The sequence below is a fragment of the Panicum hallii genome, chromosome 5 (assembly GCF_002211085.1).
Source record: "Panicum hallii strain FIL2 chromosome 5, PHallii_v3.1, whole genome shotgun sequence".
Lineage (NCBI taxonomy): Eukaryota > Viridiplantae > Streptophyta > Magnoliopsida > Poales > Poaceae > Panicum > Panicum hallii.
Window position 1 is genome coordinate 10,558,648 of NC_038046.1, and position 15,921 is coordinate 10,574,568.

At 49.9% G+C, this 15,921-nt stretch overlaps 2 protein-coding genes across 2 annotated transcripts; one reads left to right on the forward strand and one right to left on the reverse strand.

Moving 5' to 3' along the window:
- Nucleotides 1–1,074: 1,074 nt before the first annotated feature.
- LOC112895610 (non-classical arabinogalactan protein 30-like) lies at nucleotides 1,075–2,051 on the forward strand. The gene is made up of 2 exons (XM_025963585.1): nucleotides 1,075–1,441; nucleotides 1,542–2,051. Exons 1-2 carry the CDS (start codon nucleotides 1,219–1,221, stop codon nucleotides 1,841–1,843), a joined length of 525 nt encoding a protein of 174 aa, XP_025819370.1. The 5' UTR covers nucleotides 1,075–1,218; the 3' UTR covers nucleotides 1,844–2,051.
- Nucleotides 2,052–3,342: 1,291 nt separating this feature from the next.
- Nucleotides 3,343–15,749, reverse strand: LOC112892397 (protein SPA1-RELATED 4-like). The gene is made up of 13 exons (XM_025959573.1): nucleotides 15,484–15,749; nucleotides 15,207–15,383; nucleotides 13,223–13,258; nucleotides 12,981–13,108; nucleotides 11,578–12,869; nucleotides 11,118–11,148; nucleotides 8,065–8,643; nucleotides 7,816–7,973; nucleotides 6,004–6,952; nucleotides 5,775–5,921; nucleotides 5,342–5,653; nucleotides 4,581–4,640; nucleotides 3,343–4,023 (listed from the first exon to the last, which is right to left on the reverse strand). The coding sequence occupies exons 1-13, from the start codon at nucleotides 15,539–15,541 to the stop codon at nucleotides 3,835–3,837; spliced, it is 4,116 nt and encodes a 1,371-aa protein (XP_025815358.1). The 5' UTR covers nucleotides 15,542–15,749; the 3' UTR covers nucleotides 3,343–3,834.
- Between the last annotated feature and the right edge of the window lie 172 nt (nucleotides 15,750–15,921).

Here is a 15,921-nt window from a genome sequence, read left to right on the forward strand (position 1 = left end):
ACGGACGCGATGAGACATGAGTCGTGCAAGACCGCGTCCCGCCGGCGGCAAACATGGACGGACCATCTCGCCATCAAGGTCCATGAATCAGCCCACCACCAGGAGGACAGGCATACATTGCCTCCACCCTCGTGGGCCGGCCCATTATGTATGTTCTCCATTTAGGCCCATCAAAGATCACATGCCTCCATTTTAATTCAGCATCGTCGAGTCACCACCGTGTAACATGTCCTTGGATTTCAAGAACACGACGTCGCTAGAGAAGGGATCGCCGGATAACTTGTGCGGTGTTTTCTTTGAGGAATAGGGCGGTCCATTGTCTTCTCACTACTCAACTTTTTGTTTGGTTTATGAAACAAAATGGGTTGCATTGATTCATCACCACCTCATTCCTCACAAGCTAATAGTTGTGTGAGCATGAGGAATGGAAGGACTTGGATTTATCCAGCCCGTGTGATAGGACTGTAGGAGGACTAAACAAGATTGGCGTGCATGTTTTAGCAACTAAGCCACCAAAGATTCCAAGGGCTCCAGAGCATCAGTATGCATATTTCCTTTTTTCGGTTGCGACGGCTGAGTTGTGGCTGAAAATTTGATTTCTGGCTTTGGCTTGCGCGCCTGCGTCGTGGGGCGGCGATTGTGAGATCACGGCAGGTCATCATGAGCTAGAGATCCTCAACTCAATTTAACAAGAAATCCTTGTGCCTGCAAATTGAAGGAAGCATCGCCGCCCATTTGCTGCGAGCACGAGCAAGAGCTGAACCATATCTACGCTTTCAGCAGGCCTGCCGCGCGCCTGCCTTCCTTTTTCGGTTTCCAGGGAGCTTCTGAGTTGTAATTATCAATTAAATTAGTTCATTGGTGTGGGGGATTAATGGCTAAACTTGTAGAGTGATTCAGTGTCTTCTTGCAACGGATGCCTTTTTAATTTTTCAGTTGGAGTCAAGCAAGAACTGCATTGTCCACTTGGTAGCTAGCATAAAGTGCACGAGGCGCGATCATGGATACGCCATTCGCTTGCAACGCACCCCCCCAAGCATGTGACTGTATCTTCCGAGTCTGATGAGCCAGCCGGAATCTGCTCTCCGACTCAAAGCGCTAGCAGGCTACAAATGGCGCTGCTCTTCCGCGGCTTCCTTCCCATGATCGCCAGAACACCACCATAGCTTCCTTCCTCTTCGATAATCGATACAATTATCTCCCATCAGTGTCACAGTAATGACGCCTACTCTCGGGAGAAGGAGCAGAAGCGTGGTCCTGGGCTGCGGCCTCGCCGTTGCGATCCTCGCCCTGGGCTGCCTGCCGTCCGGCGGCTTCGCCATGGGCTTGCCACGGCCGCAGCCGAACCTCAACTTCACCATCGGCGTCGAGGGCGTCGTCTGGTGCAAGGGCTGCCGGTACGCCGGCTACATCCAGTCCAGGGACACGTCGCCTCTCCGGAGTACGTTCCTTCTTCTTCTTCTCCGATCGTCGTCTGTATTGCCCCAGTAATTTCCGGCCATTTGCTAAAGTCAGTCGTCTTGTTTGACGAGCGCCTGCAGACGCGTCGGCGCTGCTGCGGTGCCGGCACGGGCGCCGGGCGCTGTCGGTGTGGGGCGCCACGAACTCGCGCGGCTACTTCCTGATCCAGACGGGGGCGCAGGCGGCGCCCTTCACCAGCAAAGACTGCAGGATGTACGTGCCGCGGTCGCCGGCGCGCGGGTGCGCCGTGCCCGCGAGCCCCGCCCGGATGAAGGGGCTGCCGCTGAGGTTCCGGAGGTTCGTGACGCGACCCGACGGGCTGCAGGGCCGCTACGTGGCCGGCGGCTTCACGTTCGCGCCGCAGGACCGCTCCAAGTGCTGACCGCCTGACGCTCCTACTCCTACTTTTTCACTCAGAAGGGCGCGCGGGGCTGTAAATAAATAAATAAACGCCGTGAAAGCCGAACCCCAACTACTTGTATCTATATCTATCCTTTTGTGCTACCTTCGTGCCGCTGCAATGTTGCTCCATGTTCGATGTCGGTCGTACTGCAGTCACACACACAGCATGCCCTCTGCTGCCAGTGCCAGTGGAATCCTGCAACTCTCTCTATTGTCAGCGTGAAGGACCCGGCTTTTTCGTGGGCCGCTTCTTCCTCTCTGTGGGCCTTCGTGGAACACACGGATAAGGCCCTCGTGGGTTCCGGCCCGGCCCCTTTCAGCAAGTTCATCATCATCATGATGCGTTCACCCGCCACGCGCTGCCACGAGTTCGTTCGTGCAGGGACCGCACCGCACTGGCCTGGCCTGGCCTGGCGTGCCAGTCGAACGAACGCCGAGAGCGTGAGACAGCTGCTGAGTGGTCCTCGAAGCCCTCACGTACACCCCGCACCAACGTACGTACGTCTCACAGATAGCCATCACCCCGCCGTAGGATTACGCCGTCGTCATGAGCGCGCACGGTGTCGCAGACGTAGATGTGCGCTGCTCCCAAGTCCCAACAACGACGTCGGCGTCAGGGGACGGGCTCGACAGAACAAGCATCCAAAGCTCTGAACATCACCACACAGGCAACAGAAACCATCTGTTTCAGGGAGCCGATATCAATTGGTGCGCAACCAAATCAGGAACTGCGCAGGACGAACGATTCTGGGCTCATCTGCACTGCATTCCCCAGAGACCTCGTAGTAACACAGGACTGACCTCTGCAACTTTAATTTGCCAGAACGAGGTGAGCAGTTAGCAGTTGGCACCGTGCGCCGCGGCAGGTTGGTCGGCATGGGGCGGGGGCCCTTCCGTTGGAATCGTGGGACGTGTCGAGGCCTGCTGCGTCCCCTCCCCCAGGGCCCAGGGGCACACGGATAAGAAGGAACAATCGCTGCGCGACCTCTGCAAGCCAGCGACTCCCAATCATGGCGCTAGGGCCCCGTCGCCACATCTCATCCGCGGCTCCGTGCGCACTCACAGCTGGAGCCGGTTGGCAACTCGTCTGTCCAATGTTTTCGCGCTCTTCGGTCTGAGCAGGGCAGCAGGCCCATCGGTCCCCGACGGGTCCTGTTCTGTTCAAGACAAACACGGCGCCATCGGACTCGCGACGCGGCTGGGACAAGCCTGCCGCACAGGTCGTCACCAGTGGAGGTGCTTTTCAGGACAGCAGCGAAACACGTCAGCGAACACACGTCACCAGTGGAGCCGGCAGCGTGTTCGTCAATCGCTGAAGATCAGATTCCTCTCTTCTTTCGCACAGCTCCCCACGTCTGCGGAGTGCGCACGAACGAGGAGCCCACGTGATGCGTAGAAACACTCCTTATCGAACGGGCACACATCATGCTTGGAAGCTATGCACCGCTACCAGAATACCAGTGTTACAATATAAAAATATATATAGGAAAAAAATAGAACTAATTTGACAAAATGATGATCTCCAGTTCAACAGATGTAAACCAATTTGTACCCCTACATTTCAAGCACTACTACTACTATCGCAAGAGCAGAAGCCTGATGCTGATGCTGCTAGGTAAAAACTTGGGATGATTGCCTGTACAAGTATACCTCGAACCAATGATGTACAAAACCTTTCCTTGTGGGGCCACCCGACACCTCATTTCCGTTTCCTACTTATGCTACTTCTGCTACCACGCTAATCTATAATCCTATCAATCCATGCTAAATCTGTTACAGCTACTCCTACCTCCCGACTCTGCAACTCGGATCAAGTTACCGCTTTGCCAACTCGTTGGCATCTCTGAATCCAAGTGCCAGAAACTTTGATGCCAACCACACGCGGAGTCGCACCCTCGGTAAGAAGTCAGTCCTTTTCTACCCGAGACTGGGCAGAAAGATCTTGATGTCACAATCCAATCGAGTACAGAGTCAGTCCATTTCTAAGATCTTGATGTTGCCGCTGGAGTTAGTAGAAAGAAGAGTCGAAGACTGCCCCCTCCAACAGACGCATGAAATGAACTGTGTCGGATCGTCAATGTCCTGGCCTGATATAGGGTCCGACACGGTGAACTTATATGCCAACACTGGCATGGGAAATTCTTTGTGGTAGACAAAAACCTGTGGTAAAGTAAAACGGGGGGTAAGTTAAGCATTTCAGTTGAATAGTTGATACGATTCCTCACAAGTCACAAGGATATGAATAGGCAATGGAGACATATACCCATCTAATTAAAGGACACAGGTTCCTGCACGATATTTCTCCATTCACACAGCAAATGCTGCTTAAAACCTGGTAACTATGCAATGAACCCTCAGCTACAACAGAAAATCTGATTGCACTTGCATAACATCTTAGTAATTTCATTTCCTTCTTTTTATATTAAGTGATAACTTGAAAAGTTCAGTTACATATGTTGCCCTGACTTATAAACCAACATCCAAGTAATTAGTATGAAACCTGCTCCTGCCTCACTGCATGGCATAGCAAATGTAGACTACCTCATGAGCAATATAAACTACACTACATTCATCAAACAATAAACAACATCTTCCTTGCAACGAATGCAATGAGTAATCTATGACTTCGCATAAAGGTTGATAAAATACATTGTCCATTGTAACAACCAGTCAGATGTCCAGACAAATTTGTGGAAGCTTAGCTATAGAATGCATACCTCATTTGTTTCGGAGCCAGTAGCAATGTAACCATCAGATATGGAAAGGCCAACAAAGTTCTGGTCAAAAGTTTTAACAAATAAGTAAATCAGGCACTAAATAAAAATTCTGTTTTCTTTCAGCACAGGAAGCAACTCGGTACATAGCGGGCATGTTGGAATTAATGAAGGTTAACCTCTGTTTACATGGGAGAGAATTAATTATGATCTCAACTGAGATGCTAAACTATTTCCTGAAAACAATGGACCGATCAAGCCACAAACCACTATGCTAATTGCTACAGGGATAAGCTGCTAATTAAATCTGCAGCAAACACATGAAGCGGGCAACAATTTAAGATTGTTCAGCAATCTAAATATCTAAAAACAACTTGTGCAGTGGGATCTAAAGCACCACCTTCACACAGTGATCCATAGAAAGGAGAAGTCTTAGAAATTCTCTCATTTTACAAGAGAAACAGAAAAGAACATCTGAATCACTAATGTGGTGGCTGTAGTTTATAACATCGTGGATCAATCAAATACAGTTGTACAATAAGGCGCCATATAATAGTAATGTATAGTACAGCACAGATAATTGTTACATTAGGATACTCCATATATATTAGAAATTTATAGCAAATACAACTTTAGAAAAAATACTTGAGTGTTCCATGGGATATTCTACTAGTTATACTCACAAAAGATATAACCAGACACTACTAATCACTTTTAGAGCAATATTATGGAAAGAGAACAATTACGTGCAAGTGTCTTCTAACCTTTGTATTTGTGTGCCCTGTAAATGTTTGAATTGGACTGTCAATTATCCTTCCTGGACTCATCGACAAGTCCCAGAGCTTCAATGAGTTGTCAGTAGATGCAGATACTATTGTTGATGCATCTAGATACTTAACATAGCTTACTGTTTTTGTGTGCCCAACCAATGTACAATAAGGAGCTCGTATGTTACGGAGATCATAGCAGTAAATTTTGTGATCTGCTGAGCCGATGGCAATGGAGCGAGCAGTATCAGGTTGAAATTGCACAGAGCACACATTTGCCCTTGTTCTGATAGTGCCAATACTCCCAGCCTGCAAAGTTCATGGAATGTGTTAGAACAGTGGAAAAGTAATTCCACTCATATACAGGTTCGATAACCATGTTATCGGTAGTTCAAAAGCTGACATACAGTAGGTGCAAGAATAAAATTGCCTGATTCATATCCCACAGCTTCACAGATCCATCATCACTCCCACTGACCAATTTTGTTGGATCCACAATTGAGAAGTCCACCGACCACACTCGCCTCTCATGCTCCCTCATGTCAACAAAAACTTGACTCCTAGTAACATCCCAAACCTGAAAATACAGGCACATTTATGGTAATTGCATCAAATACAAATTTCTTTTGAAAAAAATGGCATGCCACAGAGGAGCTTACCTGCACTATACCCTCAAAATCACTAGATGCTATATGGCTCTTCATATAACTGTTCCAGCAAATACAACTTAATTTTGATCTATTGGACATCTCTACCACAGGATAGTGAATATCACGATGTTCATTTACAATCATATCATACTCAAACACTTTTATCTTCTTATTTACACCAGCGGTTGCGAAAAACTCTTTATCCCGATCAAACCCTACGGAGCATACTAAGTTCGATGAGTTCAGCAAATCACACTGTTTCAGTTCTGCCCGTACTTTCAACTTACTGAATGACAAGTATTTGCACAATCCCTCAAGAAAAGAGTTCACCCAACCTCTTTGCCTTCTACCATATTGCTTTTCCAATGGAAAATTATCTATTGAACTTCCCTCAGTCCCAACAGCTGAACCAGTAGCCCTCTTAGAAACTTGATGACAGCTACTTACTTGGTTACCAACTTGCTTCACCAACTTGGACCTTGTTAGAAAGTAGGCTGTTTCAAGTTTTTTGAAGTTCTGCATCAACCTGGAGCTTTTTGACAAAACACTTTCCTGGATTAACTCAGAGGATGGCACTGTTCTGGAACATTCTTCCGCACTATGATTCTGTTCCTCCATGTCAACACCTTGCAGCTCAGGTCTGAAACGCTTCCTGGATCCACAATCACTCTGATCTTCAACAGTTCCAGAGCACACCTCTTTATCCAAATCAGATGAGAAGTTCACACATTGCCCCCCTAGTGCAGATTGCTGGTGGAGGACCTCATTGATGTCAGAAGAAAGAAAGGCAACAGTGTCCTGCAAATTATCTGCTATATTCTGCTTTCTTTTCTGCAACTGTTGAAGAAAATCCAGCAGTAATTCTTGTTCTTCTATCTCTTCACGTAACCTAAGTGCCGCTTCACGTTCTTCCAGGTTATTCCGAGACTGATTAAGAAAATCACTCTGCAGCACCTCACTGTCAAAGAAAAGGAGGAAAAGGGTCAATGAGGTACAAGTTGACTAAATACCACAAAGTAAATATGCAAATACATATCTTTAATTATCAAATTTTGAAAAACAATCATGTCAAGGGCAGGCATATGAGCAGCTAGCACATTGCACTAGTGAGAAGGCAACAATGTTAACCTGAACTTAAATCCAGCAATGGTCTATTGTCCAAACAGAAGTCTTTATTGCCATACCTAAAAGGTCCACTGAGGAACTCCTAAAATGCAAAGAAGTGCGCTGGCACCTTCGTCAGTTGCAATACAGCCACATTTTCTAATTGAAGCATGAACTACAAATACTATCAGATCGAAAATAGTATAGGATAACAATATGTCTGACTTTTCGTAAATTGGCAGAATTCTCCTGCAAGTGCATGGTCTAATGGTTAGGTGTCATAACTTTTTGGTAGTTTGCTGCATTTTTTTATTAAATTGAGGCTTAAACAAGAATGTCAAATTTAGAATAGGTGGTGCATCTTTCATAAATTCTAATATTTTAAATTGCTGGCAATAATTCAAGTGGCTGCAACTGCATCATGAATATTAGTTTTTCTTTCCTGTTGCCTGATTTAGCCAATTTTTCCAGGCAAGCTTGATCTTCGAAAAACTCCATGCTCATGTTTATCATACCCATGTTTTCTATCCTATAGTGTACCACCAGGGCACATGTAACTAGGAAACAAATGCAATTCACAGCTTTGAGAAGAAGCACGACTACTATATACTAGTAAAATACTTCTTGTTACCGAAAGTGAAACAAGCAACCCCTGACACAAGCCTGCTTCAGCCATAACATACTCAAAAAGAAAATAGTACGTGACGCACAACGCACCTCATCTTCGGTCTGGTTTCCGGCACAGGGTGCATGAGCAATTGGCAGAAGGATGCTTCCTTGGGCCATTTGAGCAGCAGCTGCGGCGGCAACACCCGATGCCGCAGATTCGCCATTGCCCGCATCTTCTCCTCTATGGTTTCAAACGTACAGAACAGCTGCGATCCGAGCCGCCAACATAAGACCATAAGCTATGGAGTGAAGTGCCCGCAAAACAGAAGCATGTTCATGTGATCAAGCGAAACGCACCTCGAACAAGAGCACACCCAGTCTGTAGACGTCGGAGGCAAAGGTAGAGCCGCTTCCGGCGCTGTCATCCGCCTCCTCGGGGCTGGTGTACCAGTTGAGCTCCATCTCTAGCACGCTCTTGAGCGGGAACGTCTTCCCGGCGCGCTCCTCCCCGCGGGCGGCACCGTCGCGTCGCCGCGGAGGCGAGGCGTCCGGGTCGGCGTCCTCGGAGGCGTCAGAGCCCGAGCACGAGCCCGAGGCGTCGGAGCCGGAGGCAGACTCGATGAAGGCGACGCGCGCGAAGGGCGGCGACACGACGAAGCACGACGGGCGCGCGCTGCCCACGGCCACCCCCTGCGCGTGCGCAACGGCCACCGCCTCCGCCACCTGCCTGAACACGTGCACGCACTCCGCCGCCTCCACCGCGCGGCCCGGGCGGTCCAGCCACTCCCGCAGGCTCACCTCTCCCCCCTCCTCCGGCCGCCTCCCTTCCTCGGCCGCGTCGCCCTCCGCCTCCGCCTCCGCCTCCGCGTCCCCCCACCGCCGCCCGCCGCCCACGGCGCCACGGGACGGCTCCATGCCACGCACACCCCCTCCACTCTACCCCATGGCCGGGATCACCGCCGATTCGCCGCGCCCCACACCTCCACCCGCTGCTCCGCCAACCCCATCCGGACCAAAAACAGCAGCGCCAGGCTCCGGACGGCCTCGTCGCCGCAGCGGGGATCGGATAAGGATCTGAGAGCCAGCGGCGGCGGCACGCCCGCGCCCGCCGAGCAAACGCGAGGTGGGAGGAGCAGTGACTAGGTGAGAGGAGTGGAGCAGAGGCGAGCAGCGAGCCACACAAAGACGCTTTAAATCGGGGCTCTCCCGTCTACTGCTTTATTTCCGTCGCCTCGGTAGCCGCCTCCCAGCCGCACAACGCCCGCGACCCTTACCCTCGAACACCTCGCCCCCGTTCGGAGCGGCAGCCAGCGGCACAGCGACCAGTCCAGTCCATGTCCATCTCCCTGCCCCGCGCGGAACTGCGCCGCAGCCCAGCCTCACCTCAGCAGCACAGTGCCGCACTAGGCACCGAGACCTGACCGCGGAGATGAGACGCCGACGCGGTCTTGACTTGACGCCACAAAAAACGGACGCCCCCCACCCCACCGGCTCGCGCGCCGCCGAGGAGGAAGAAAACGGGAGCCGGCGAGGCCCACCAGCTGGAGCGCCGCACCCGCACGCGCCCTAGGCCTCCCCTCCCCCTACCCTACGACGCTACTCCTCGAGCCCTCCCCCTGGTCTTCTTCCGATACTTCTTCCCAGGCGATTTCTTTCCCAACGAGATTTGCTGCCTCGAGCACGAGATCAAGATCAGAAGCAGGGTTTAAAATTCCCAAAAGCAGCCGCTGCTGACGTGGCGCTTCTAATAATGGAAACCGGCGGACCACACGGAAGGCGGAAACCGTCGCCCCACGCGGGCCGCCCCGCCGCCGGCCCCCATGACACCCCGGGCCGACGACCCCGGCGTGGCCCAGCGGCCGGTGGCTCGCGGCCGGCGCGGCTCGCGTGAGGAACCCGCCGCCCGCGAAGCGGATCAAAAGGGTTGCCAAAAGCGCGCACCTGGTGTCGATAATTAAAAAGCGGCGCCGGGCCCACCCGTCGGCCTGCGCCCCGGGGCAGCGGCGCATGGGCCGCCCCGACCGGGGGGGGGCTGACGTGTGGAGTGCGGACGCGGCCCGACTGATCCATCCATTGGGTGGCCGGTCGCTGTCCGTGGGTCCGGCTTGTATACTCCGCTGCGGGAGCCCAGCCGTCAGAGAGCGGGGACGAGGGTCGCCGGGTGCGGGCGCGCTCGCGGCGGACGTGGCGCGACGGCGGCCGCACGCGTGCGGTGCGTGGGGACTAGAGTACTTGGACTCGGGGCGCCCCGTGCGCGGGCCACGTCGCCGCGCGGCCGCGCCACCGGCTTCGCGCAGGGCGGGACGGAGGAGAAAAATACTAGTAGGCGGGAGGCGGAACCGCCAAGGGGGCTCGGCGCTAGAATAGTTTAATCACGACGATCTGGGCACGGGACAGCGGAGGCTGGGGAGGAGAGGAGCGGTGGCTCGTGGCTCGAGACATCAGCGTGAGCACGTTTTGTTTCCGTTTTGATCCGTTTCCAGCTGAGTGGGCGGCACGAGCTCTGGTGTACTCCCTCACGCCGGCGAGGCGAGAGGCCGGGCGGGTCAGGGGAACGGATCACCTGCCCTAGCGGCGGAGACGGCGCGCTCCCAACTGCACTCTGAAGTAGTGCAGAGGATCCTCTTTCCGCGCTTCTGCGCCTGTGTTTGGTACTTTGGTTTGAGCATTCTGGATGCGCATTCGGGTGGAGCTGAAGCTTAACGTCGGGTGCTCTGGTCTGAACACCAGGGCTGATCTTAGTTTAGAACCCAATCCACCTGTTTGGTTTAGGTAATGAACTGATGTAGTCCATCACCAACTCATCCACCACAAACACATAAATAATAATAGCAACTAATGGCACCCCGCGCAAAATTTTATTATCTGATAGTTTATGATGGGCTGAGACAGTCGGTTTCCTTTTCTAAGCTAGAAATCTGGTCAAGAACGAGTGGGATTCAACTTCTTTAGAGCTAGAGCATTTGTATTGTCAAGGAGTCAATTGGTTTTAGATTGAACGATCCAACACGAGATTTTCCTAACAGAATTTTGTGTGATTACAACATCCCTCATGTTTAAGTTGATATTTTGATTACATTAATGAAGTTATAATGGATCAAACCATCACATTCTTCAGACGGTCGCCGTAAAACCCATCGAACCAAACATACTTGAAAACACTGTATAAAAGTAGAAAATGGGACTTCTCGTTTCCCACTTGAGATCATCTTAGAATATGTGTACTAATCGTAGAAATTGCAAGTCGGGACAATCATCTTCGGAACTGGGCTCCACAGCTAGCAAACTTGACCTAACTTTCACCAAACAATGCCAGCTCACTTGGCTGAGTTCTGCATAATCAAACACATAAAGGAAAAGCCATGTCCACAGGATAACAATTTACTTAGTTCATCAATCGCATGGGTTACATGACATATCCATGTCTGCCAATCAACTCTCCTGAATATTGAACATAAAAACAGCAGATTTGTAATTTATACTGATATTTGTCTATGGTTTATAGATAACACTTTAACCATATAATCTTGCTCCTTTATGACAATTCATAACGAGATCCTTTACACATGGTTCAAGTTATGTAGGGTGCATTTATCATAAAAGAACATCATAAACAAGTAAACAACATATGTGTAATGTGTTTACATGTCAGTTAGTCATTTAGTCTAATGGTCGACCATGTGATGATCTTGATGCCAGTATAGATTTACTGCCTCACCATATATATATATATATATATATATATATATATATATTAAGAAATAGATGCAACGGTGGGTTAGCATAAACAGGGCTTACTGCAATTTTGATGACACCAAATATGGTGATACTGTACTGACTTGCTGTTTGGTAAGTGTACCATCAATTCACTGATCTCGAGGGGTTTGCCTCCCCGCTGAGAGTGAAATAATGCATTGTTGAACCATCTCTTGGACTCTTCGTTTCAGAAGCTTGTCCTTCACACCAGAAAGCATGCTGCGGTAGAAGATCTCCAAACGATTGAGTTCATCAGTGTCTGCTGCATCCAATATGTTCTCAAATTCCTTTCTGATATCAAAGACAGGAGATTCCTGGAGAGAACGTGGCAGCGTCCGTTCATCAAGTGGCTTACGGAAGATTGATATGTGGAGTATGTTGGCATATCTCTCCATGAGTGTCAGTTTTGACCTTAGGAACTGTAACTCATCCGAGGCAGCAGATAGCTTCTGCTCGAACTCAGTGCTAGTGCGATCATTCACTCTTGATGTTGATGCCTCTGCTTGGCCCTCATGAATCTCCTGGAAGTTCTCACCAATAGGAGGCCACATCACAACGCATGGTATGTAGCTGTCAGCAGTCTGGCCTCTCCCAAGCACACCACTGCGGCCTCTGCCCCATGCCCACATCCTATACCCATCACCAGCAACAAGAACAGTGTGGGCAGCTCCACAGGCGATCTGCACTGGACCAAGAAATTTGAACCCATTTGTTTCAGGTGACTGAACTCTTATCGGATATAGAGCATCCCCTGCATCAACCCCTGAAAAGCTAGCATCTGGGCACAGTCCAAGACCTCTCTCCATTCCCCAGCACCACACCTCTCCATCAGAGGAGACTACAGTTGTGTGAAACAATCCACAATCAAGAGAAATAAGGAAGGATCCAGTTGGTAAGCCATCAACAGGTTGTGGTGAGCAAATGGTGGCTGTGGTTCCGTGGCCAAGCTGCCCCTTGTCACCAAGGCCAAACGTCCAGCACCGAGATTCTATCTGGTCAAAAGACTTCTTATTGGTGAGGACGGCAGTGTGAGAAGCTCCGCATGCAATTTCATACACCTCCCAAGAAGATTCTTCACTAAATGCTGATATAAGCACAGGACGAGATCTACTTTCCTTGTCACCTAGACCCAACTGACCATGGTTGTTATTTCCCCAAGCATAGCAAACAAGGTCACCTCCAGTATAAGTCTCCCCAGCACTAACTGCAGCTACTACATGCTCATTACCACAGGCAACCTTAACAACGGTGTGCCCATGGAAATCCCACACAGGTAGTGGAACAGAGCTACTTGCAATACAAAATTCTCTAGCATCAGTCCGCTGTGGGCAATTTCCCCACATCCACAGGGCCCCCAAACTGTCTATGGCAAAAGACATCATGCCACCAGCTTTGATGGAAGACAACTGTAATAAAACATACATCAGGATTGTAAAAAAAAGGGAAGCCACACTTTCTCAGGAACAATCTTAAAATTTATAATTTGGGCATTGTTGCAACTGATTATATGCTCATACCTTCAAAGAAGTCCAATCATGTGCGCCCTGGGCTTCATCATCTAGTGTTTCAGGAGGATCTAGATCCTGAAATTGATCAATCAAACATGGAAAAAGGGAATTCTGATCCCCGTAGCCAAGCTGACCATCTGTTAAATCGTCAAGGAAGTGACATACCTGAGTACCCGACAATGACAGGTATATCAGCTGAGAGATTTGCAGCTAAAGAAGTTCAAAAATAAGCCAAGAGGTCTAAAGGATACAGAGATTGTAGCCCCATGACCAGAGTGAACCTTCATCTGCCATAACAAACATTATTCAGTATAATCACTAATCAGTATCAATATTCGATGCCCATTGCACATGTATATTGATCGATCGGGTTTAATTGCTTGTGGCCCAAAAAAAAAAGCATCAATGAACACTTTGCACTTAAGGGAATTAAAAAAAATAGATTGAAAATGCATTCACCTAGTTTTGGTGAATTAATGACAATCTAATTAAAGTGTTAACGAGTTCTAACGACTTTATTTGAGAATGAGAACATCTTGTACATGAAAGAAAAAGAATATGATGATTGGTGACCCCCCATTCTTAAAGTGGAAATAATGACGGCATTCGAAATCAAGACGAAGGTTTAAATTCATTTTATTTTTGAAATTGAGTTTAGGAAAGCCGTACTATCAAGGGGGAATCCATGGTTGATGTCTTGGAAGTGTCTCAAAGCTCAAAAGATTACCCAAACATCAACCAAACATCCACACAAGTTGAAACAATCAGATTCTGTGTGTTGTAACTTTCCTGGTCGACCAAGAATTTTTCCTAGTCGACCAGGTGAAGCTCTCTGTCTAGAATTCACCCAAAATTCCTCGACCAGGTTTTGGACCTGGTCGACCAGACCTGGGCGCCAGCACTATAACGGTCACATTTTGGGGCTGCGGGTATTTATACTCCTTCATCCCCTTCCTCACATCTCTTTTGGCTCTCCCACTCACATCTTGAGACAAACTCATTCCTAGCTTTGATTTCTCCTTCCTTGCTCCACTCTTGAGCTAATCTTGCAAAGATTTGGATTTGTGGAGAGGATTTGAAGAGTTCTTGGTGAGAGCCTTGAGTGTGCTTCATTCCCATCTCTTGAGCTTTAGGGAACTTCGTCAAGCACCATGATTTGGATTTGTTACTCTTGGAGCCTTGCTCCTAGACGGTTAGTGGTGACCGGTGAGCACTCAACTCGTGTGGATTGCCCCAGTAAGTTTGTATTACCCATCCTCGTGGAGGATTTCATAGTAAGTATCTCAACCTTGATCTTTGTGGTCGGTTGGGAGAGGAAGCTCTTTTGGGCACCTCAACGGAGACGTAGCTTCCTTTGTGGGAGTGAATTTCGGATCTAAATCTTGTGTCTCCTTTTGTATTTGTGTTCTTCACGTTCTTGCTAGTTCTTGCTTTGACCTATTTCAAAATCTAGCCCAATCTACTTGTTCTGAGTGTTTTAGGTACAAGTGTCCACGGATCTGCAAGAATACATCATCCCAAGACTGTGGTAACTCGTAGATTCAAGTTTCATTGGCTAGTTGTTGAGTTTAATTCGAAACTATACACTAACCCCAGTAAATTGCGTCCAGGCTTGGTCGACCACGTTCTGAAACCTGGTCCACCAAGGTTGCCCAGATTTCACAGGTTACTTTTATCCGCTTTATTTTCGATTAATTTTCAGATTAGCCTATTCACCCCCTCTAGGCGGCATCCAGGGGGCTTTCATAGATATGCAAACTATAAGCCACATGCATCCAAGATGCCAGATAAACTACGGATATTTTGTATAGTGACCAATTCAGCCATTAACGCCCAGGTATGTCAGACTATGTCCGAAGTAAGCCTCAAACGGGAGCAGAAAAATTCAGGGCAAAGATATTAAATGGCCCGTGCAGAAGGACTGGAGGAGCCATGCTGGGCCACACTTTACTAAAAAGACTGTACCACCTGAAAATCAAAGTGCCAGTCGGCAGTATGCTAGTGCAAGCAAACTCACGCTTCGGGACACAGTAACACAAACCCCATTTCTCTGCTACTGTTCAGTTACTCGATTTCGCCACCCCCCACAAACCGCAGAGGCATCAGAATGCTGTAACTACTCCAGCAATATCCTAACTACCATCGCTTGATTCGCAGCAGGCACCAGCCAGTTTCTTGCTTCACCGCGACGATATCAGGATAAGCAGAGAACGGAGGAGGTAACAGAGCACGAACCGTCAAGCGCAAGGCTGTGGTAGGCCCCGGCGGCGACGGCCACGAACCTGGGCCTTGGCCTCCCGCCGCGGGCGCCGTCCGCGGGCGCCACGGCGGTGGGGACGAGCTCGTCGTCCTCGCGGCCGGTCCCGAGGCGGCCGAACGGGCCCCTGCCCCACGAGTACACCTCCCCATCACCTGCAATTACAAGCCACGGAACCTCCCATCAGATCCCCGAGGCCCCGTGAGCGAGCAGCAGGACAGGAGAATTCGAGCGAGCATAGTGAAGAGTCCTCACCCGTGAGGGCGAGCGTGTGGACCTCGCCCGCGGCGATGGCGACCACCTTGGGCGGCATCTGCGGGCGGCGCTGGGGGTGGTCGGGGAGTGGACGACACGGTAGATGAGGAGGAGGGGGGAGCGAGGGAGGACGCGGGCATCACATGTGGAGGGCTGGAGGCATTACCGCGAGCGGGGAGGCGGTGGGTTAAAGGTTGCGGCGGCGGTAGGAGGAGGGCTGAAGGAGAGGTCAGTGAGTTGGATGGACAGCACGGCAACGGCGAGTCACCGCTGAGCGAGACGCGATCCCTGGAGAATTCACTGGCCTTTTCTTTTCTTTTCGAGGTCGCCGGCGTTGTCGGCTTGTCGCCTTCTCACCTTTCCTCCGCGACTGGGTTTGTGCGTGTCGCGCGATGCGCCGCTGGGGCAAATGGCGATGCCTAAACATGTGATCAAGTA